This window comes from Macrobrachium nipponense, chromosome 7 (genome assembly GCF_015104395.2).
Source record: "Macrobrachium nipponense isolate FS-2020 chromosome 7, ASM1510439v2, whole genome shotgun sequence".
Taxonomy (NCBI): domain Eukaryota; kingdom Metazoa; phylum Arthropoda; class Malacostraca; order Decapoda; family Palaemonidae; genus Macrobrachium; species Macrobrachium nipponense.
The window spans coordinates 54,039,714-54,065,378 of NC_061109.1; the positions used below are offsets into that span (position 1 = coordinate 54,039,714).

The 25,665-nt window shown below is 38.4% G+C and overlaps 1 protein-coding gene across 2 annotated transcripts in view; it reads right to left on the reverse strand.

Moving 5' to 3' along the window:
• LOC135217326 (RNA-binding protein fusilli-like) overlaps positions 1–25,665 on the reverse strand; it is a 191,092-nt gene that overhangs the window by 89,773 nt on the left and 75,654 nt on the right. For both annotated transcript variants that reach the window (XM_064253123.1, XM_064253121.1), the window contains exon 4: positions 15,655–15,744. In XM_064253123.1, coding sequence (XP_064109193.1) covers positions 15,655–15,744 — 90 coding nt within the window. The remainder of the gene's footprint in view (positions 1–15,654; positions 15,745–25,665) is intronic.

The following is a 25,665-nucleotide window of genomic DNA, read 5'->3' on the forward strand; positions in this document are numbered from 1 at the left end:
CTAACAATATAAATAATAGCGGGAGCAGTTCGTCACGTCCTCATGCTCATTAGCAGTCTCTCCAAGTTGGTGATAAAAAAAAAATACAAGAAATCAACCAAGGCTCCACAGAATTTCCATTAGTATAACAACACTAAGAAAGTGCAATGTCGGTCAATGTGTAAACAACGTTAGAATACGGACAAAGGACTCGAGTTCAGACATCTCATCGTTCGCGGCGGAACCCGTTCTCCTTACCTAAGTCCCCTAAAAAGCAAGCCGAATGAAGGGACTTGGTCCAAGCTACAGGGCCGGTACGTCAAGTCCCTGGGGGTCGAAAGCCTGTCTCTTGACCCTTTCATTATATTCCAAAAATTCACAAAGGATGGGCATAACAGCTACTGGACAGATGGAATTCTCTTGACTTGTATGGTAAGAATACAGAAACGAAAACAGGCACGTTTATGCACGTCAAGAATTATTTCCTAATACCACAACAAAGGATGATGATCATCTCCTTGGTTAGCAACCTACAGAGGCCTGAAGATATTTCTCTTTGATGGACTCTCAAATAACCGGTTAGGCTTTAATTCTGTTTCTGGCAATCACGATCTCGTACGTCTCTCTCTCTCTCTCTCTCTCTCTCAGCTGTTTTTACTCGTTTCAAGAGACTGTTGGAATCGACGACCCCCAAGAGCAGTCCAATAACCAGCACAGCCATATCATGACTTCCATTTCTTTTCATCCATTGCACGAAACGTTATCATTATTCCTTGTTTCCCCTAGAGGTCATAAAAAAAATTCCTCCTTCCCGTTGGTTTTGGCCAAGCAGCGATCCTGGAGGCCAACTTTTCATCTTCCCTACCTTTTATCTCGAGGCGTCGTGACTACCCTTGATATGTTTCAGAACATCGTGACTCTGAGGTCTTCATCTCCCACGAGAAAGAGATCAGTTTCCCCTGAAATCTCGATGGCCACAGAGATTCCAGGTCATGAAGCCTTTCAGCTATCTCGAAAGCGCGAGATCGGTAAACTGAAAACTGTAGAGAAGCCATAAATCGTTTCTTTTATGTTATTTTAGGCATAAATATCCGAGCCCTTGAATGAAAAAAAGTGAGATAAAAGTTACATTTTCCCGGCTACTAGTGATGGAAGACTTAAGCAAATTCAGCGGTTCATTCTAACAAGATCACAGGCCGTTACTTCAGAAGGGCACCACAGAATGCGGAATGAAAGTGAACGAAGCATGAGCGACAGACTTGATGACAGAGATGATAACGACTTCCCCATTCACAAAATCCGACTCGAATCGTCTGCATAATTCACGAAGTGGTTCAGATTTCAGCTGAATTCAGTTTCATCACGAAAAGGTCAAATTGAACAACTGGATATTTCCACTGCCACTCTAGTGCAGTATCAGGCTCACTTAAGAAAGCAACTTCTCAACTAGACCACTTTCACATGATAATACCATGGTCAAATACGTACATTCCATTTCACTATGTGTCTCATCATACACTTTTTAGGCCACACTAACACCGACAGGCGCCACGGACTGAAAGTACTCACAATGTCCAGTGAACTACATCTACTATAATCATTACTGTAGAACTTACGCTGCTGAAAGCCATCAGTCAATTCTAGTACTTCTTGCATTTTAAAAATCTTTAATTCTCTCATAAATGTGGCCGATTCCTATTTCTAGGCCAAATTAGTAGTAATTTAATATAAAATTAAATAACAGGGAAACCCGTTTCTTCTGACTTGTTTTAAAACATGAAACAGAATTAGGCGGAGAGAGAGAGAGAGAGAGAGAGAGAGAGAGAGAGAGAGAGAGAGAGAGAGAGAGAGAGAGAGAGAGAGACTGATATTAGTACTTTTTACACGCTAAAAATCTGTAATACTCTTATTATGTGGCCGACTCTTATTTCAAGGCCAAATTAGTAGTAATTTAATATAAAATTAAATAACAGGGCAACCAGTTTCTTCTTACTTGTTTTAAAACAAGTAACAGAATTAGGCGTGGAGAGAGAGAGAGAGAGAGATGAGACGAGACGAGATGATAGAGAGAGAGAGGAGAGAGAGAAGAGAGAGAGAGGACGAGAGAGAGAGAGAGAGAAGAGAGAGACTGATATTAGCAAAGAGAAAGGGGAAACATCATAAGTCCATTTTCAAGCAACATACGATGACCTTTTGCGACGACGCTCTTAGGCAGTTAACTTCTGACCTTTCACTATGTTCAAATAGAGTCAATTCCAGCTCGTACTTGAGAAAGCTGTGCTCCAATAATATCGAAACTCATCGGAAATTTCATTGCCTTTCTTACTACACGTCCGAGTCACGTATTGATACAGGTCAATCATGTTAAGGATGATGGATCAACAGAAATAGCCACCTCCGGCATTCACAACAGGCTACATAATGAGAATCAAGTTCGCATTCTATCTGTGTGTGTGTGTGTGTGTGTGTGTGTGTGAGAGAGAGAGAGAGAGAGAGAGAGAGAGAGAGAGAGAGAGAGAGAGAGATTGATTTATAAGTCGGTCAAAATAAAATTGAAACAATCAGATAGCCGTGACAACGTCTGCCTCGAAGAGAGTCGAAATAACTAACAGAGCACAGTGCAACCATAATCATCTCGTCTGCTACCCAAGAGGGAATGATTTCATGAAGATACTATCTCTCCCTAATCCCGGCCATGTTACTAGATGCTGGAAACTTCCGTCGTCAAACGGAATGGTAACCGCACGCTTCTGAAACCGATTTGTGTTGATCTTGAGGGTTTACACATCACTCTGAATGACTGATGCCTTGGACCGTGACCGGAAGCGATCAGATTCAGGGATCGAGAAGAACAATGAAGGGCAACGCATAACGTAGATGAAATGAATTCATCCTGTAAAACTATATATATAAAAAAAATCTACAATAAAATAACCAAATTCAAGTTTTAACAATTCTGACGTAAGGAAAATCAGTAATTCGAGAAGAAACAAACTAATTTTGTATTTTTTCAGACCGTTACATAAAAACTACTTATGACACCTTGTTAACGTAACATTTAAAATAATGAGCTACTCAGCAATAAATGAGAAAGTAGAATTTAATTTGGAGAGAGAGAGAGAGAGAGAGAGAGAGAGAGAGAGAGAGAGAGAGGGAAGAGAGAGATGAGAGAGAGACGAGACGAAGAGGAGAGAGAGAGAGAGAGAGAGAGAATATTTATATGCGAAGCCGTGGTTTTAAATTCCTGGCATAGGAATAAGCTGCACACCAACCCTACAGATCTAGCATATCTAGGACAGGGCATTATTTAAAAAACTCGTCTACAACTAGTATACAAAAAAATTGAAGATACTTAACTCCCGTAACATAAAACACTACCAAAATCGTCACAGAAAAAATATCTACGTATTCGGGAAAGAAGTCTGTCAAGTCTGTACTTTAACAGGCAATAAATTATGGACGAAATGACTTGGCAAAGAAATAGCGAATGTATGTGGCAAATTACCTTTCAAAAATGGTCGATTTAAGAATTCCTTCAAGTCATTCAACTCGAGTCGTGCGAGACTCAAGGGGGGAACTAAAAAAAAAAATAAATTTCACACTACAAGGTAAATAAAATGAAAAAAAAAGTTAAGATATTCAGTAAAACCGCAAACACGTCAGCGAAAACTAACGCATAAATAATGAACGTTACAATCATGGGTTAGAGCGATTAACTCATTCTTACAGTTCACTAGAAATTTATGCGTTCAAAGCATCATAAATCAGAACCAGGATGAGAACTCCCATATTCAGTACAACAAAATATATAACTTTCTAGGACTGAAAAGTTTCATACTAGATACCTTTCACGTCTCGCATGTCAGAAGTAAACAAAAGTAATCTAATCTAACAGCTATAGAAACTTGACAAATAAATTCTTCCTGACAGACATTCACCATGCATGACAAACGTCTGAGAAAACGAATTTCTACTGCAATCTATTTCAATGAAAAATTTACAGATGATATGCATAATTACTGATATAATACACACACACGCATTTATATATATATATATATATATATATATATATATATATATATATATATATATATATATAAAGATATATGCCACGAAGGATTTATCACGTTCCTAACTTTCGTGATTCAATTATACACACACACACACACACACACACACACACACACACACACTACATATATATATATATATATATATATATATATATATATATATATATATATATATATAAAATTTAACAGGAATTTCAGTGTGGACTTTACCTTACACACACACACACAATTATATATTATATATATATATATATATATATAATATATATATATATATATATATATATAGTATATATATATAAATTATATAATATATGTTATTATATAAAGGCAATAAGCATAAACTATTTCTAAAAATTCAGCACCACCCAGCAACACGCAAGTAACCGTTCTTGTAGTTGGCGTTGCAGCGATGAAAAGCTACCTGTCCCATGAAGCCCTGTCCTGTCCCTAGATCAAATTGCTCCCTTTCTTTCACTAGGCCCTTACGGCCGGATATGACGTCATTAACATGACATATTTTGTGTGAGACAGAGAGAAACTGAGACGGAGACAGGAGCCACACAATTAACCCTTATTTACTCATTAGAACACTGCTGAAATGAATAGACAGACAACAGACCCACCGGCTGACTGACTCACGAAAAAGGAAGTCCTTTGCATTCACACTCGACCTTGTAATGACAAAAATCCATTGTTTCCCTTTTACGACGTACTGACGGACTGTTCGTTCTCCGTTTTATAGCGTTTCCACTACGCTGCTACTCTACATCCAAGGAAAGCGAGAATGAATCTGTCGGATATCTGTCGTCCCTTCCTGGAGTATCTCTGCTCCCATAATGCAGTGCATAACAATTATTTGGGATTGTAGAGCGCGTTTTCAATGTGTAAGTATATATAAGTAGAGGCGTTTGGTTTTCGGAGAAGGGTGTATCTGGAGAGATTACACCGACCTACAACAAAATATGGGAAAATGAGAATGAAAGTATTTAATCACTAACTAAATAGGAGAGGAGAAGAGAGAGAGAGAGAGAGAGAGAGAGAGAGAGAGAGAGAGACTCATTATCATTCACTTGCATTTAGAAGGTCACTGACTTCCAATATATTGTCTATGTTGAAATGGAGCATTTATCAGTTCCTACGCAGCGTTAATATTGGAAACCGAAGCTGTACTCACTCCTTTAACGAGAGAACTTGCAAGTCTACTTTAACTAGCTAAAGAGGCCTACTTAAACTTCTACACAATTAGGTAATATCGAAGAACCACTACCGAGCAACGAAGAGGTCATGCTAAAGATCTAGTAGTCTCACCTCCCTCAACCTCAAGGCTAATCAACTCTTGGCCCCCCAACCCCCCTTCACCGCCAACCCCACGAACGTAATATTAAGACCTTCCCTCTCTTCCGACGGCCACTTTCCTCCTGTTACTGTAGCCAGTTTCCATAAATCTTCTCTAGTACTGGATATTACCACAACTAATTACGTGCTGTACTAGGGCGTAGGCAGACCATGACCGGCATACCTTACGCGTCTTCCTTACTCACTGTTGCTCGTTATCTTCCTTATCTGTTATTTCTTATACATTTAAACTCACTGCCACAGGAGCATAAAAATACAAACTGTTACTTTTCTCTAGATAAACTATTGACTACTCACGCCCACGAGCTTCTATATCCCATCCGCACATAGTGAAGGTACAAAAACGTTCTGTAAATTAATACATATTCAACACAATGCAAGGTTTACTTTCTCTTATATAAAAGCTGTCATGAATAATCTCGATCAAATAAATGAGCCATGAATTTGAAGAAACATCAATAATTCACTAAGGTACAGAGCAGAATATTTACGGAAATAAAAAAAAAATCCAGCCCGATAACTTGAATTGTTGCAATTTTACTGGAATGTTCGAATGCAACTGATATAATTGATAAAACAAGGGGTTTTATTGAATTGTTTTATTTTTTAATGTCCCTGGTTATTACAAAACGTCTTAACTATAATGACCGTGGAACAGCTTAGGCAGCATTGATGTATCCTGATTTTACGACGGCTCAAGGAAACACGACTGCAAAATAATGACATTATCACTGAATGATATAAAAAATATAACGAGAAAACTAAAGGTAGAAAGTGACAAATTTCATGCGACTCGGAGTTAATGGCTGAACTGCGTGTGAATCTTACCAATGGATCACGTACGCATCCATCCAGCAGGACTTACCCTTCAACATAAGAATTCTTGTGCTTTACAACAACAACAACGTTACCACCAAATCCGGTCTTTAATCACATCGGTGTGTCGATAACAACAGCTAACCTGACATGCACCAACCATATTTCATTTATACGAACTTTGTCAACGTAATATTTACCATCATTTCGCCCAAAAAATACAATCTGATGAATGATATTCTATCGTATTGAACGAAATGCTTCATCCGTCGACTTTTAGACCTTGACATGGGTTGTGATCCGAGATATATTACTAGTAATATGGGCCTCTGCAGCCACGAAAACATCTGGATTGGAAAGACGAAGGAATAAATGAAACCAAAATGACCAAAGTTTCCCCGAGTTCCCTTCTCCACTTCTCCATCGTCGTCGTCGTCTTTAGATCTCGAGTGTTACGGGTTTTCGTAGGCGGAATCGCGTGTGTGCGTGCGTCTGTGCCGGGTGGACTACTGGGGTCACTGGCCCGGGACTGAGGGAAATGGGGAGAAGGGAGAATAGTTGAGGGGGGAGGGGAGAGAACCGGTAGGGGAAGTCGAATAAAAAGGAGAGGGAGAGATAAAGAGAGAGAAATCGTCATAGATGGGAAAATAGTATTAACACCAAACGTCGTACAAATTCATATTTTACACGAAACTTACGCTATTACAAGAAACGAATGTGGAGACACGAGAGAGCGTCAAGATAATAACAGAAGCGGAAAGACTTGAATTAAGAAAAAGGGGAGGGCACTGACCCTCAGAGAGAGAGAGAGAGAGAGAGAGAGAGAGAGAGAGAGAGAGAGAGAGACGATGGCAAATATAATACAAACAAGGAATAGTATGAGACAACGTAATGAAAAGAAGGGAGAATATGAAGGAAGGATGTCTTAAGTTTCTTTGCTATAGAACGTGCACACCACATAAGGAACTTCCAGCAGACTGGACCTACAGGAGCTAACAGCATTAAAATGAATAAAGTAAACGGAAACATCAGGTTGAGAGAGCAGTTTCTCCATTCACCCCATCCACCGCTCTAACCCCCCACCCCCACATAAAAAAAAAAAAAAAAAAAAAAAAAAATCTCGCCATTGCCCCTAGCTCCTACTTGCCACTCTACTCCACTACCACCACCACGTCTCTTGCACCTTGCATGCCACTCCCCCACAAACCCCCTTAACCACCCTCCCCTCTTTCTCGATACACCTTCCCTCCCTCGTTACTTAGCTTCCTCTGAACCTCCCGCCGTCCCTTTCTCCCATTACCCCCATCGAGTCGTCTCGCTTCGTCGGTGTCTCCCCCAGGCTGGTCCTGTGGAATGGTCGACATAAGGAATTTCGGAACTAACTCCAGGCCCTGCTTTGCTGTTTCTGCTGCTGCTGTGGATGTTATTTCTGCGTCTGATGCTTTGGTTCGTGTTGCTCTTACAAGCTGCGATACTTGCTGCTTCAGTCACCGATTACGTTCCCTGCTACATATTCTTAAGTAGTTCTCTAAGAAATCTAAGAAATATTTGCCCTCTACTGCTATATTTCTTACTTCTGGTCAAGTATCAAAAGCCAAGTAAAAACCGACATATAAAATATTCCAACCCAGGAAAATACAGAGCGCAAGGAAGGGAAAAATCCGTCATAACATACAGGTATGTTAAGTAACATGGTGAGGCTTTGCACCTGTGATTGACTTGACCCCATCTTCCTGGACTTGCCATTGTAGAGCATGGTACATCAAACGGTCGTTTAGCCGGAGAACGGAAAGAAGACATGAACAATTTCCCACAAAGAATCACATTCACATTTCTTTAAAATGAGAAGAGTCTCTATGCTCTACGGAATATTTCATAAAACAAAAACTAGAGCTTATTTTAAATACTATAGGGAAAAACACCTGATTTGCACTCTGATTCCTTTTAATAACGAAGCATTTATACTGGGACTATCAAAGAAATTTGAATGGAAGGAAAAACACTGATCACGAAAGTGGGAAAAAACCACAGCTGATTAACATCAGCTGCAAAAGTGCAAAATCTCCTACAATGGATAACACGAAAAGGTAACAATAACAGAAATGCTGATGAACATTCAACGTCAGTGTTATTATACCAGTTGTCATACTGGACAACATGTAATTACTTTCGGGTGATGAAAAAATATACAATTTAAGATTAAGATGCCAAGTGATCCGATGTAATCAACGTAACATTACCGTTATCCAGCAGCGGGCCCAACGGCTTTACGTGACTTCCGAACCACGTCGAGAGTGAACTTCTATCACCAGAAATACACATCTCTACCCCCTCAGTGGAATGCCTAAGAATCGAACCCGCGGCCACCGAGGTGGCAAGTCAAGACCATACCGATCACGCCACTGAGGTGCTCATATATTGTCAAGGTTACAGTACGTAATTGGACAAGACAAAATGCATACATCAAAATGTGGCCTTACTGACTTCAGTCGATAGTAAAAATACCGAAGGACTGAAGCTATTTGGAAAAAGAGGTCTCACCACAATTTACACATTACTCGAATATGCCACAACTAAAATTAAGTTGAATTTCAAACCGAGAGAGACAGAGAGAGAGAGAGAGAGAGAGAGAGAGAGAGAGAGAGAGAGACTCATTAGTCCAATCTGAAGGACTTGATAAAAGCAGTAAGCCGAGTTGTTAACTAGTCATTATGTTAAAAAGGTTTTCACTGCATGATTAACCACCCCCTCTCCCCTCTGGTCTTGACGTACATGCTAAAAAAATAGCCAAGTCCAATATATCTTTTTAATTCAACGATCACAAACACTTACATTTTATAACAATTAATAAAAAAAAATCGGACGCAGGAAATGCAAATTCACTTCAGACATAGGTTAAAATGAAAAACCAAAAAATCAGACGACCATAAATTCGACTTACTTTCTACCTTATAATTTGGATAAGCTCGCCGATTTCAAGCGTCACCTTTCGAGTGCCAAGTCATTGCATAAACTGTGTCATGAAGCCAAACCATTACGCTCTGACACCACATATGCCCCGCTCTAGTGTTTCCAGTCTTCAGGATTCTAGGTTATTCTTCTGTATTACAAATATATATTATATATATATATAATATATATATAATATAATATATATATATATATATATATATATATATATATATATATATATATATATACTGTACCAGTACCACATCTCTAAAACTACGCATCAGTCCTATAGAAGATGTCTTATACATCAAGTTGGTCAGGATTTACACCTAATGTTTCATTTTCCCTGTGGTGCATCGGCACATACATGCATACACATACATACATAGAAAAATATACCCATTTTCCCATATGACAGTTTTCAAAGAATTAATTTTAAAGTGATCAAATACCTCCATTAGGAAGATGCGTTGTTATATCTCTACATTATATTTATATTTATACATATATATACACACATATATACCAAGTATATATATATATATATATATATATATATATATATATATATATGTGTGTGTGTGTGTGTGTGTGTGTGTGTGTGTGTGTGTGTGTGTGTGTGATAGTACATATATACATATATATGCAAATATATAATGTATTTAAGATATACACATCTTCCTCATGGAGGGCATTTAATCAACGAAAAATACTTGAAAACCATCAGATAGAAAATATAAGTTTGCCCACAGCTGTATAAAGAAAAATGACAGGAAAGACCGAAAACAGATAAGGAAACTTTTATATTGAATTTTATCCGTCGTTACAAAAATTAAAAAAAATTGGTGTATCAAAACCATATAAAAATGCCAATTGAAAGTAAGCTTCTCTTCAAAGAACTTGGGTGCATAGAATTAAAAGGTAGTTTCTAATTATCAAACATATTTGCAAGGAGTACAAACTTCAGTTATCTGTTAATGAAACAGAATAAAATTATTTTATAGATTTTATAGATTAATAATTTTTAATAAATTTTCACAATCCTCATAATCCATTTCTCATACTTTTGCAACTAATTAGAGATCTGTTTAGTTTTTGTTCGTTTGGTCTATATGCATTGTGTGCTGAATGAAAGACTGAAATTTCTGAAATATCAAGCGTATGATAACTGCACAGAATTTTGGTTCCCTGTACTTTTTCCCTGAGAAACACATCTTCATCAAAAGACTGTAAGTACTTTTCAATATTCTGCCGAGATTGAAACAAGTGCATTTCTGTATTTCCCTTAAAAGTATTATATCAGCCGATCTAACAACACGTCTTTTTTTAAAACCTTCCAGGCAACCGTCATATGTATTTTAAAAGCCTGTACTTTAAACCCTGATAGATGTAAAGAGAAGAAAATGAAGAAAGGAAGGCCTCGGTTCCCACAAAACGTTGCGTGGGCCGCCGGCCATAGTTGCTGGAGCAGACAAGATACGACGACCTTCGATGCTCGGTCGCCTCCGATTGATTTCCCGCTGGCTTCGACTTGACGCAGCAGCAGGAACACAGCACACTCGGAGCCTCGTCCTTCCGGCTCACCCAGCAAAACAGTTTCCAGAGAATCAACTTCATAAAACAGATTACACTGGGAAGAGCAGAAGGAAACAATGTCGATTATTCATTCATATTTCGCCTCCTGTTTGTCCGAACGGGAACCCCAATGAAAATGACCTCTGAATGGGATCTCCCTCCGGTTCTCCACCAGAATAACCTCCTCTACACCCCAACCCCCCCTCCAACCCCCAACCCCCAACTGGTTGGTGAACCGCCTGACGTCGCCTGCCATCAGCTGTCTACTCTTCAGTTACTCTCGACTAACGCAACATTTTCCATCACTATTTCACGCTACCGTGCAAACACCTGCACCATCATCTTCACCCAACGCGTTCGGTCGTAGAAAAAGGTTCTCACATAACACCCTTCATTTTTTAGTACTTCCGCACGTAAGCGAGAAAATATTAGGAACAATTCGAGTTTTATCGTAACCACTGAGGAGATTCACTTCGAAGCCATCAACAAACCTTAATTTTTTTTCTTTCTTTTTTTGCCAATTAAACGAAGGCCGACTCTGCTATATTTCTCTTGAAGTTTCGATTCAATTGACCAAGAAAAAATTCAACTTCTTGTAACAACTAGCTTATCATACTACTTGAACTGTTCACTCAGTGTTCATAGTGCGACTAAAACCAAACAAAATCGTTATCATCAGCCGTAACGGTTGCATGAGACACGATCCCATCAATTTAAAAGTCAAATCAGAATTTCATAGAATCTCCACGTGACCTAAATTGATATAATCTTCCATTTTTTTCGTGCTGCCTGAGAGAGAGAGAGAGAGAGGAGAGAGAGAGAGAGAGAGAGAGAGAGAGAGAGAAGAGGGGGGGGGGGGGGATTTCATATGAACAGCTCATCTGCACTTCCACTGATGAATGATATATGTTATCGGTGAAGATTCGTAAACTTCTCCAAATGCTGAAATCGATCCCTGAATTCAGATTCTTGTTTTGTCCATTTATGAAGTGTCAGATGCATTTAAAGTACATTAAGCTTCAGATAAATTTAAAATACAGCAGTTAACAAAGAATCCACTTTAAATAAAGTTCTTCGGTGTCTCTGTTGTGAAAACTTAGTAAAAATTGCAGTCAAAAAACTGCTTCACTGATACGGTTTTTACCACCACATACTATTCATTGCATCTTGGTCGAACATGGACTCCGAATATGTTCAACTTTGGAAAGAACCCTTCACGGCGACTGTCAGGTTTAACACACACACTCTAAATAACCTTCAGCATGAAGAGAAGATTGACAGAAACATCCACCTCCCATCACGGGAAGAATCCCAGGCATCACACACGAGAACGTTTATTATTAAAGCTCATACCTATTCTCGCCCACCTATCCATCTCCTCCCAAGATAGGAGATCTCCTTTCGGCGCCTGTTATTATCATCATCATCATCAACAACATTCTTACCCTTGGCCTCCTACGCCAATGACTCCACCCAACCCTCAAGAATGAGAAAGGGTGGAACTCAAGTTCAGATTCCATAGACGAAAATCGGTCATTACTGTAACTAAGACTTACTCCACGAACACTGATCTAGACTAATGCTGTCAACAAGATTTCGTGAGAAGGTGCAAAGAAGGAACTAATGTATGAGCAAGTGCGACGCCTCCAGCGATTCCCGACAGGCTACAGAAGGAACTTTAATGTTACGTCAACCACAACAATAACAACGATACTAACCGCTAATCTTGAGAATGAGTAACGAAAGAATAACCGAGCAGAAGACAATGCAACCATGATGATCCTCGGAAAACAGCAAATTTCTCTGAATAATGAAAAAAATAACAAGGAACTAAGTACAGATCTATAATAGCATAGTTGTTACTGCCAAAATACTACTTCTATATAATGACGTTGCGCAGATGTTTAAGTATAGCTGACTTCCATATCAAAACAGGGAACGAATCTCTGCTGAGACACGAACAAGTCAGTTCATCATACTTACCTGAGATCACCCTTCATTCCTTGTGCAAAGTGCTTATGAAAATCGACTACAACATGAACCATGTTTCTTTTCTTTTTTTAAGTAAACAGAACTAAAACCAAATGTTATACACCACAAACGAATTACAATTACCAGTAGCCAGAGCACTGACTCATTCAATGATATCACAGACAACAGACCAAGATGCGTGTCAGATTCCTTATCTCTAAAATCACATTAAAACGAATGCTTTGTTACAACAAAAATCAAGTCTCTGAAGATAACCATCTTTAGACCGTTGAAATCACCTGACGCTAAATTAAGAATCGGGCCCTAAACGGGTCGACACGTCAATTATTATACATAAAAAAATTACAACGGTTACAATTAAGCTTCACTGACAGTAGCTGTCAACTTCCATCGCATACTGTGATTAAGAATTTTTTTTTTTAATACCAGAGGCGTTATGACCTTGAAATGTAATTTATTATAGAGAAGTAAAGCAGATGAAGCAATAACTGTTTCTGAAAGTTATTACAGAACATACAAAATATGGCCATTGCAAAAACCTTGCCGTTGAATAAGAAAGCCAAGTAAAATTCCTTAAGAGGAAAACGTTGAATTTTCTTCTTTTAAAGATGGCTACAAACAACAGACGCCGATTACTCATTAGACAATAACTCACACAAGAAAATCTTGCATTCCATGAACACGAGCGCGCGCGAGAGAGAGAGTGTCAGACTGAAAGACCCAAGAAATCCTGATGGCGTGTCTCACGAACTCTTAAACTGTCAATTAGCATCCCAACTGTAGCCCATCATTAGCATAATTACCGCCACCTCCCCTTCCAACCCACGAATAACGATATCTCCGATAAAACGACCACAGCTACTGACTAACGTTTGGCGTCAATTTCGTTGGCCCTCCACCCCCTCCATCGACCGTCTCAAGCACTAGCGTTATGCGCCAAAGACAGTCATTAACATCTGCCAGCAAGAGGAGACGATGGGAGACGATACGTAATTACCAGAGAGAGAGAGAGAGAGAGAGAGAGAGAGAGAGAGAGAGAGAGAGAGAGACATAAAGGGTTCTATAATACCCAGGTATAATAGCGAGCAATACTGTGCCATTACATGCAAATGAATGTAGTGATAGGCAAAAACAAATGACTAAGCACATTACGCTCCGTAACTCTTCGCTGCATCTAATAACATCCCTCATTTTTATTCATGGAAATAACTAAAACATTCCAGGGTACTAGCAATGTTGAATGACACTATCTTTCGATCTCCGTGGAAATTACTCCTGACAAAATTTGAAATGAGAGAGAGAGAGAGAGAGGAGAGAGAGAGAGGAGAGAGAGAGAGAGAGAGAGAGAGAGGAGAGAGAGAGAGAGACTACTAATTATCTCCTGGTAAAAGTAAAAGTGAGAGACGGCATTCAGACTAAAGGGTGTTTACGTAAGTGAACTAAATAATCATTATGGAAGGAGTCAACACTAGCGCATTTTTTTTTTTTTTTACAGAAAATCCCAGAATATGTCCAAATAATCTGAAGTTTGTTTAAAATGACAAATATATCAACAGATTATGAAACTGGGACCTAAAGTCAGTTCTATATACCGTTTTGTCAAAATCCTTCCTAAAACATTTGCTAAGCGTCCACAACCAAATATATATTAACACTTCCTATCAAAGATTCACAATAGCGCCAATGCTCAAGCACAAAGGCGTTACTGAATATAGTTGAAAACAGGACTGACTCAAAATAAAAGAAACCACTATCAGCCGAAGCGTCTCTTAAGTATATGACATCCCTCAACACTGAAACGCGAAGGGCTGCGAATGTCTGCCTTAAGACAAAATCCACATAAAAGCACTTGAATGGTAAAATAGAATGTTTGCAAACTACAGAACGATTTTCTAGGTAAATTATATTCAACAGATAAACGTTTTAACAATGGTATTTCATTACTCGAGTAACTTAATACTTGCCAGCTAGAGATAGAATATTACAATTTGTGAAATTTTACTTCAAAAACTACGCAAGGTATAATTCCAAATGTCCATTGATCGGTGGGTTTAAGCGAAGCCAGGACCTCAATAGCAGGGTGTACGAAAAACCACTGGACCGGAAGTCTTACCGCTCAGGCGCCCGTTCACGAAATCTCGACATCTTCCGCTCACCGCATGCCGAGGAGAAACCAGAATTTTAGTTTCTCTCTCTCTCTCTCTCTCTCCTCTCTCTCTCTCTCTCTCTCTCTCTCTCTCTCTAACTTTACTGTTTTATTGATAAGACTTGGTTCAGGGTACAAAATCGTGTAACTTAAAAATCAATACATACTGACTCATAAACACGTTTATATATATATATATATATATATATATATATATATATATATATATATATATATATATATGTATGTGTGTGTGTGTACGTGTGTTTTAACTATACCCGCTGAGAGCTGTGTCACCTCCTTCATGCCGTTACAACCTTATCGCCAGCCTCCTAAACCTATCTTAATCCGCTTGGTGATTTTAGGATGTGACGGGTATAGGCCTTATCACGCCAGTTAATCAGGAGCATCAATCCATCAAGGGAAAGAGGATACCTACAATTATGGGTAAGCTTAAGAGCACCTCCCCCCTCTCTCTCTCTCTCTTTTACTATACGAGGTTCAAAGAAGTCCCAAGGATTGAGATGACACCGAAGAGGGTCTCCCGTTGAGTGTACAAACATCTGAATAACAGGCTTTGGCAGGCAGCAGTAAGTCATCTCAAGATCTTATTTTTACACAATATCTATTTCACAAGGGTTTTCACGTCTTACCTAAGGAAAGGGGAGTCAAGCAAAGCAGTGACATCTGATAACTTACAATTAATGAATCAATCAATCACAGAGAATATAAGAAGTAAAATTGAGATCTGAAACTTACCGTCGTTAACCAGGCGACCGAGAATCTTCCCCATATCTCTGACGGAACGTTTGCCTAATTCTTCGTTCTCCTCCGACTCCATGTTGAGGACTGAAGTTAATTTGGTTAAGGAAAATACTGGGATAAATGTTCATTACATAAGAATTTGAAAATTACAAAAAGAGAAAAAAAAATAATAATTACATTTGCTACTTTCGAAGATTCTGGAAAAAAAAAACTTACACCATTACATAATAGCAGTATTGTTATTTTTGCAAAACACAAACTAAATCATACATTACCCAATGAGTTACATTACATTAAGGAAACACCATAAACACGTTATAAAATACATAATCATTTTTCAGACGTTACAAACGGCTCCATCTATTTTCATGGCAAATGGAGACTAACGAGAAAAAATAGTGAATCTGTATACATTTCATTTAGTATGTATGTATGTATGTATGTGTGTGTGTGTGTATGTATGTATATATATAATATCTATATATATATAATATAGTATATATATATATATATATATATATATATATATATATATATATATGTGTGTGTGTGTGTGTGTGTGTGTGTATGTGTGTGTGTGTGTGTCTGTGTCTTATATATATGATATATATATATATATATATATATATATATATATATATATATATATATATTATATGATAGAGAGAGAGAGAGAGAGAGAGAGAGAGAGAGAGAGAGAAATAGTATTCTGTCGGCAGAATATTACTCTACTTGACAAAAGGGTTCCCATCACACAATAATTTTGAACATTTCTTTTCCAACATAGAGGAAAGGAAACCCAAGATCGAAAGCTTATAACAGGAGTTGGACGAAGGAAAATGTAAAGCATGCCTGTAAATATAAACGAATTACAAATCCTGGGGCTGTTTAAAAGTACAAATTTATATTCTTTGTTATTTACGAAAAGGACAACTTGATCATATTTAGCAATACATTTATCGAAATCACGAACTTAAATCAAGAGACAATAGTACATTCCCAGACACCAGAGCCCATCGCAAATGACAACGCTGTCCCCACATGACACAGTACGATCCGGGGTTCGTATGTAAATTAGCATACTCAAAAAATTATTCAGCATTCTGGCAGCAAGTGTGTCCGTTTCCATAGCAACGCTCGTACTTGGTGGCGCTGCAGAATAACACATCTTTCATAATCACAGCTAATTGAAATTCTCTCTCTCTCTCTCTCAAGATATAAACCATAGTACATAACCACATCCCAATATACATACACAAATAAGAAAGAATAAATGGGTAAACCATAGACGAAAACGATGAAGGTTTAGGATCTTCCAAATATTTATTCCTACTCTTATAAAAATATGAACATATAATGCTTAAAAGTATACTGTACACAAAAAACGATCCAACTGAGTGTGAAAACCATTCAACAATCTTGAAAACTACAGTAATTTGTCACCGGGTGCTTTAAGAAGCTACAACACCTTTATTCTCTCTCTCTCTCTCTCTCTCTCTCTCTCTCTCTCTCTCTCTCTCTCTCTCTCTCTCTCTCCGTTCACTGCCCTCTTCCGCACCTTAAAAATGACATGCTGCTCTGCGCCAGGTAGGTAGTAGCGGTGGTGGTGGTGGTAGTGATAGAGGTAGAAGCAGTAGCCGTCGCGCTGGACTGGTATACCTGGACCCTTGGAAAGTCTGACTATTTAAATTTCAATACCCGTGTGGCAGTTTTGTCTCGAGTGCTTCCGAAACTGCTCCATCTACGGTGTGTGAGAGGTTGGCGTTTTTTTTTTTAAATGATCTATTATACGAATTCCTTCTAATACAAGAAGGGTCACGGAACGACCAACATTAATACCACTTTTTTTTTATGAAGAATGAATTAACGACACAAAACATGAGAGAGCCAATCACGAGAAAACTGATAATAAAGGTAACAGAGAGAGAGAGAGAGAGAGAGAGAGAGAGAGAGAGAGAGTTATTCACTAATGGACATGTACAAAACGCATCATCACCACTGTGACCTAATAAGAACATACAGCTGACGATGTATGTTATAGTACAACATTGCTTCCGACAAGTCGACAAAAAACGAGAGAGTTCTCCAGAGATCCCAATGAAAACTCAAAGAAAACACTGCCTGGTTTCAATCCCACCAATCCGGTGGCTCATAAAAACGAAAAAATACAAGTCACTGACAGCTTCCACCAATGACGGGCAGTATGCATGCATGAACCAACAAATGCAAGCAAAAGTAGACTCGATTATTTTTCTTCTCTAAAAGTGAGACGAATTTCAGCACACCAAACCACCACCACAAATTATTTTCAGAAATAAGGACCCATTAACGTCTTCAGGTAACTGTAGAGAAATGACGAACGAAATGTGTGTGTGTGTGTAATATAAAATACTATGTAGCATATGAACATGTACATGTATTTCGTTGTGGACCTACCTAAAATCTATATATATATATATATATATATATATATATATATATATATATATATATATACATATATATATACACACACACACACACACACACACACACACACACATATATATATATATATATTATATATATATATATATATATATATATATATATATATATATATATATATATATATTACTATAAACCGGAAAGCAAAACCACATATTACAGATACAGACAGTTTCGCCATTTTAAATTTACGCGCAACCTGCTTTACGAGGAGCAGTTAATATGCGTCAGTGTTACACTGTGAGATGGGGTACTCGTATAAATATCAATCTCAAAATAAAAAAAATAAAAAAAACACACTCGCGCGCGCGCACACAACCACACCTAGTTAGTGCATTTCCGAGGGAGAGCAACTTTTCCCAAAGGAACATTACACGACGAAAATAGGCGCCGGACGGACGTTCAAGAAAAAGCTTCATCTCAGAACCCGAGAAAATGACTCCGGGAAGTCAATTAAATCTCAGACTAGAAGATCCCACGATACATCACAGCAGCTCGCCACCATGCTATCCATTTCAGCTCCTCCATCTGCAATGACATTAATTTCAGAGTGAATCGTTGAGATTTCCGGTAATTACGCCGTTCGTCCGTTTCAGCGATAAATCTCCGTCTTCTCTAATTGCACTTTGTCAATGTGATCTCCAGTTCAATGAAAACATCTGTTGGTCAGTCTCCTAACATGGTATGGAAAGCGTCAAGATCAACGCCCCCCCTATCTCTCTTTTCTTCTCTTCCCTCTGATATCAAGATGTAAGGATGAGGTTTCCCAGCATTTTCATTATCATTATAAATGGATACCTTTTCGCTTTTCTTCCTTGAAGAAGAATAATATCAATGCTATATTTACCGTGCAGAATAGTTAACGCTTATTCATTTTGATTTTTCATAGTCAAAATAAAAAATTTCCCAGCTTCTTCACTGTCTCTATACACTTGTTATACTGACACAGGTCAATCAACTTAACTGTTGTTCGATGAGTAACAACTCTTTCAGTATTGCATCGCAATTTTGATGAGAGCCCCTGCAAGTACTGTAGCAACATTTATCTTACGCCTTCGTGCGCTGAATAAATAAAAATATGAAAATTTATTAGGAGTGCAATACTACGAAGTAACTACTTCAATAAACAATCAATGGAAATGAGAGCAATGGGAATTAAGAGAATAATATCACGTGAAGTTAGTGCCGAAATCAGGGTTCACAAAATGCTTACACGAATCTCGGGTACAATCAGAAACACAGGACTGGTATACAGAGTCAAATATCTAAAATCTACATTGTGGAACAAATATTACGACTTTGGAACCTCTGAAAATTCTCATCTAAAATTTATAGCACCTACTCCATACTATCAATTCTGCTTTAAACAACCGATTATTTATACCATCCTTTCTTCCAATTAACCTTGATTCATGAATTGACACCAAAATATAATTAAATACAAAATGGAGTGCCTTTGTAAATGAGTACACTATCACTGTGATGCACAATACACCTACGTACATCAGCTATTTACTGAAATGGGGAAAAGCCAACAAAGAAGGCGAACAGCAACAAAGATGACTATAATCCAAAAACCCTCGCATCTCGCTAAAAAGAGTGAAAGAAAATATAAGATATACGAAACTGAGGTTAGAGATGGATGAGGTGGAAGGAGAGGTAACGAAGATTGAAAAACAGCACATTCCATCACGTCGTGAAAAAAAAATGGACGGGGCCAACGCGGCAATCTAATACCTCAAGAACACAAACATGAACCAGAATGACGGCACAACCTCGCCAGGAAATGAATTTAACTGGTTTAGAACTATATAGAAAGGGACGACTGACCAATCCTCGAGGACTTACTTTCATTTTTATCATATCCATTATTCTGTACGCACACTCACTCCTAATTGAGTGAGCCAAGAAGCCAATCACGTGACAAGCCAGCATTTACCGAGTATGCTACTGGATCTAGGGTGTAAAAGAAAGTAAGTACACCAAGACTGAAAAGCGTGTCCCTGATTGTACCCTAAAAGGCTAAAACAAGGAAACTTAGTCAAGACTGGAATTCCACGTTACAAAAGCAATGCAAAAGCTCATAGTCTGGAACACAGAACGTTAATTTACTTCACCTTTTAACCGTCTTCTACTTCCCAACAGGTTCAAGAAGCTGTGAGCTGAACTGCGATCTTTAACAGTCTACATCTTTTTCAACATGGCAACCATACCCTTCATTCAGTGAAAAAAAAATCCACGAAGACGTAAAAGTAAAAAGCTTATGAATGACACGCACCAGTTTCAAAATAAATCAGTGATCATGATTTAATACACACACACACATACATATTATATATATATATATATAGATATATATATATATATATATATATATATATCACATACATACAATACATACATACATACATACATACATACACACACACACACACACACACACATATATATATATATATATATATATATATATATATATATATATATATATATATATATAGAGAGAGAGAGAGAGAGAGAGAGGAGAGAGAGAGAGAGAGAGAGAGAGAGAGAGAACTTGACTTGCTATAGGGCAAAGGCTCGTGACCCCTTAGAAAGAATAACTTAAAGAATAACTTCTTTCCTTTCTTTTCGACGATGATGCACCACGAATTGGTGGAACCGTCTATTAGAGGCCATTGGGTTCTGCTTCTCACCAGCCATAACAATATATGGCAGGAGCAATTAAGGCCGCTTCGTGAGATTTATATAACTAGGGCAAATGACCTTTACGAGGCCCAAACCTCTGTTGCTCTTTGTGCTTCAAGAATCTTACTTAGCCAAGAGGCCATAAAGAGTCCGGACAGATAATTGTAATGTGATGCTAATGCGTACGCGCAGACACGCTTCCCTGAGCAAGATCACTACCTAACTAATCGCCCGGGGGTGGGGGGGTGGGGTTGACCCAAGCAGTCTTGCGAGCGCGCGAGAAATTAGGGCAAATGCAACGGAACTTGACTCGTCATTCCAGGAAGAAGAGCACAGCGCATGGAATGCAATGAACTGGGGCGATCAAAGCGTCCCCACGAATATCATGTCGGTGGTTTCATCTCAAAGTACAAGAGGGCTGTTGGAATGAGTCAAATCCTTTTCATTGGATACAGATTTCAAAATGGCTTTCATCAAAGTTAGATAACTAACACGAAAAGATGGAAGTGGGGAGAGTATGAAACCCGCTTTAACAGCTTCCAGTTCCAAAGGATGCGGCGAAAATAAAAGATGAAGCACCAAAAGCATGAAGCGAGGTCTGTCACGAACTGTCAGTACTTTTCATACTTTTCTACCAACTACGAACCAATTCCGGCGGGATACTTCAAACTTCTCTACGAACACCTACATAGTCAAGGCAATGACCATATTGGTATTTGCGCACGAAACTATGGCAGTTCAAGAGGAAGTAGTGGCAGCGGCGTGGCATCGCCATCCTCGTCGACCTCTTTGCCCTTCCGCTTGCGGTAAAAATAAAATGCCGAGTTTGTCAGTCATGAATACCGGAGGGCTTCATAAACGCCGAGCGCCACTGATGAGACTTCAAGAACGTGACTCCGACCTTCACATGGCCGCATTTCGGCTGTCTTCCACAACTCGTCGATGTAACAGATTTCTATCATCTCACTAACGTCAGGATTACAAAAAAAAAAAAAAAAAAATAGTAATAAAAAAATAAATAAATAAAACATAAATAAATCTGATCGCAGTCTTCTCACTTGTCATTTTTAGTCCGGATTTCCTGACTCGCCTTTGAAGCAAAGGGTCACCTTAAGAAATCCGCGCAGTAAAGGTTTCACTGGTGAAACATCCATCACTAAAAAAATTCACAGCACTTTTAAATTAGCGCATAATATAATGTACGAGTACCATGGTTTCTTTTGACCTTCAATCAAAACATAGGTCCCTTTGGTACTAACTTTTCTTTTCACTTCTCAAAATCAAGTTACAAATAATGAAAGCAAAGGCAGTCGACGTATTCTTCAGTAACGATACATAAAGATGCATTAATAAAACACAGAGATAGGAAGCCACGAGTGGTTGACCATATTGGAAAACACACCTAAGGTCTCCAGGTCGGTGGATGTTTTGTATGTTAGCACGGGTGTAGGAAAATTGATTGATTTATTTGTTAATTCTTACTGGCGTCGCAACGACGAGGTTACTGACGCCGGGGTGTAGGAAAAGTGGAACAAATTGGCTCCCTAGTATTTGGTTGGAGATTTTTTCGCATTTGCGATAGAAAATCAAAAGTATGAATGCACAATGGGATTAAAAAATCAACCATCATAGCATTAGAAAAAGTGTGGGTGCTAAAAGCAAAATATAGAAAAACTGTTGTTGGCGAGATCGTCTCTTTCATTTATATATTGTGGGAAGTCTGAAAGGGGAAATAGAAAAGGTCAACATACCTAGATGTAGTAGCAAAGCAAGTACAAATTGAAATAAATGGAGTTTGTGATTCTTTCATACATAAAAAAAATCTCTGGTCAAAATACTTGATAATTCAAGTCTTTGGAGTTACTACAAGGAAACCTTTATCGTGCAAGGCTCACGGGGAGAACAAAATCGTCTCGACTGCCTGAAAGAAGGGCTGCCCGTGCAATAAAAAAAAAAAATAAATAAAAAAAAAACGACAACAACAACAACTAACTCCTATTCTTGGTATGGTACATTCAAATCCTCGATTCAGCAATTAGATGATGCAAGCTGGAGAATTGGGCTCATTCCTATCAAAAGTTAACACTTCTTAGGTGAAATATACGTATGGTACACAAAAATACGAGGAGTCTATGAATTACCAGAATACCTTTACATTTCCTCATGTATCAGTGACAGTTACGATATCAGTGATCAAAATTGTATAAAATACCACAATTTAAGCACGTTAGTTAAATGTTGGAAGTATATCGACTAACCTTATAATATAATACAATCTTAACTATGGTAAATTTAGTCAAACCCCCTCCCCCCTTACCAACCCAAGACAAAAAGCCTGGTATAGGGGAGAGAGGTTACAAAGAAAATAACCACCGAAAGGATGTGGTTCGACCTTTCTACCAAAAAACCCATTTTGGTTGAATTAACCAAAAGCTAACAAGCTGTATCACAGTGCCACAACATTACACCTCAATTACCGGCATGCCCCGGGTCATTACCTTCCTCAGCGAAAACGATCATTTCTTCACCCAAGAAATTAAGTATTGACCCTAATCAGGAACCCAATGCAGGAACCACCGCTTCTTCAGAATGCGATTATACCAGATTTCATCGAGCAAAACTAGTGATAAATGCCCATACCGAAAAAGAAAACGTGAGAGCTCAATATATCTAATGGTCCCGGACAGGAATTTCTCACAGAAACAAATATTGTAAAAATCCCAAGACCTTATCAAAACAATCTAAACTCCCAAAAACGAAAATGAAGTATTCCTGGTTTCTTGTCGGTATATTAACGTAAATATAAAAGCAAACTGCACGGTCATGTTAATTTTCACTGCTACAGTAATCTTAAAACAACCACATTTAGGAAAAAATAAATTATCTGAGTGAAAAAAGGAACGACTTTCAGGCCAGGCCACAAATCAAATCGAATGAAATAACCAATAGACGGATAACCAACCCTGAAGCTCAGTCGATTGGGTCAACTCCAGGTGTCCACATAAGGCCTCCTACTCCCTTTCACCACCTTATACTTAAGGCCCGGCTGTCATGAGGTCGGCTTCTTTTAACTAAACCATTCACCAACAATCATTTTGAAAAATTTATGGAGAGATAAGTTAAACGCTCACACGAACAAGAAAAGGCCTATATTTAATAACTATGTATACTTCCTTGTATATCATGTACGTACCTGTGCGTGTTTATACATTTAAAGTCTTTCTGTATTTCAAAATCGAGCGCAATTCACAATAACCGGTTGAAACCAACCCTTTTGCGACCATACAACTGGCAAATTTTCCTGCTTTCGAAGAGAGCTGATTTCCTCTGCCTTTCCCGCCTAATTTTCACAATTTCTCGCCGTTGCCGCTGGGTTGAGGTGTAATGCTTTCCTAGACCATCAACCGTAATAACAATTATTGGTTTGGACAACAGGAGTGCAAAAGCAATTCTTTTACGGTATTTCTCTGAAAACATGGGCTGTCAAGCAACTTTATTATGTAAGCACTGCAGAGAGAGAGAGAGAGAGAGAGAGAGAGAGAGAGAGAGAGAGAGAGAGAGAGAGAGAGAGAGAGAGAGGTGGGATGGGAAGAATCTAGGCCATTCGTGATGCTCGGGAAAGACAACTCACAGGTACCATTTTCCTTAACCATCTGCTTCAGATACGGTGCCCGAAACATGGGATCAAAATGTCTATTTGAATCCATGTGCACCCTGGCAAAGAGACTGATGAAGTCTTCCTTTTATTATTAGTCCTATTATTGAAATTATGCATTCACATGACAGTAGTCTGCCCTAACAGGCTATTAACTAGCAGAGCAAGTCACCCACTGAAGAAAGATTTTGTATGAATGTAAGTGTAGACTTAGAAATATATATATATATATATATATATATATATATATATATATATATATATATATATAATATAAAATGACTTTCAGCTGCGACTAAGTCATTCACCACACTCACAATAACGAAGCTTTACAGCTGTTCTGATTGGTAAAATAATTAATTTCAGGAACTAATTCACTGTATCATCAAAGGAAACGAGATAAATATACTTTAGAAGCAAAATGTCAGAACTTAATTGATTAAACACTTTTAAATGGGATACGAGTCATTTCTATACATGAGAGAGAGAGAGAGAGAGAGAGGAGAGAGAGAGAGAGAGAGAGAGAGAGAATTCTGTAACCAAACTGAAATGCATTTATTACTATAGGCGATCCTGCCCTGTACCAAATAAATAAACTTTCCAGTCTCAAGAATCTCAGTAGAAAACGGGCTATAAAAAACTTACTTCAGATATCCCGAAGCCATTTCACAAAACTTTGATACAATTCTGTCTGCTCTTGGAAAAAAAAAAAAAAAAAAAAAAAAAAAAAAAAAAAAAAACTGGGTTCTGAGGAAAAAATCTGGCAACTGGCAAAAGCAAGCCAACTGAATGTGTTCCTACCCCACCCATGGGCGAGAGACAGAGACGTGGGTGGGGGAGAGAGGGGACCCACAATGAGAGCGTGACGCCGGAGAGGAAAGAATGGCAAAAGACGGTCAAAACAAAAGGCCGAATCTGACAATAAATGTGGCAATTACTCTCGGCCTGCAGCAACGAAAAGCGAGTTGTTCTTTAATTTTTATTCAAACTGTTCTTCTTGCCAAAATCGCCAATGACCAAGATATCTGCCATATAGATGACGACGTTCTTTTGAAGTGGTTCCTAACGGTGCTTTGCCAAGGAAGAACACAAAGGGAAGCCAGACAAAATAAATAGCAAACAGCGGTGGAAGGCTACACAAAGAAATAAATCATTGACGCTGAAGTTCTGAGAAA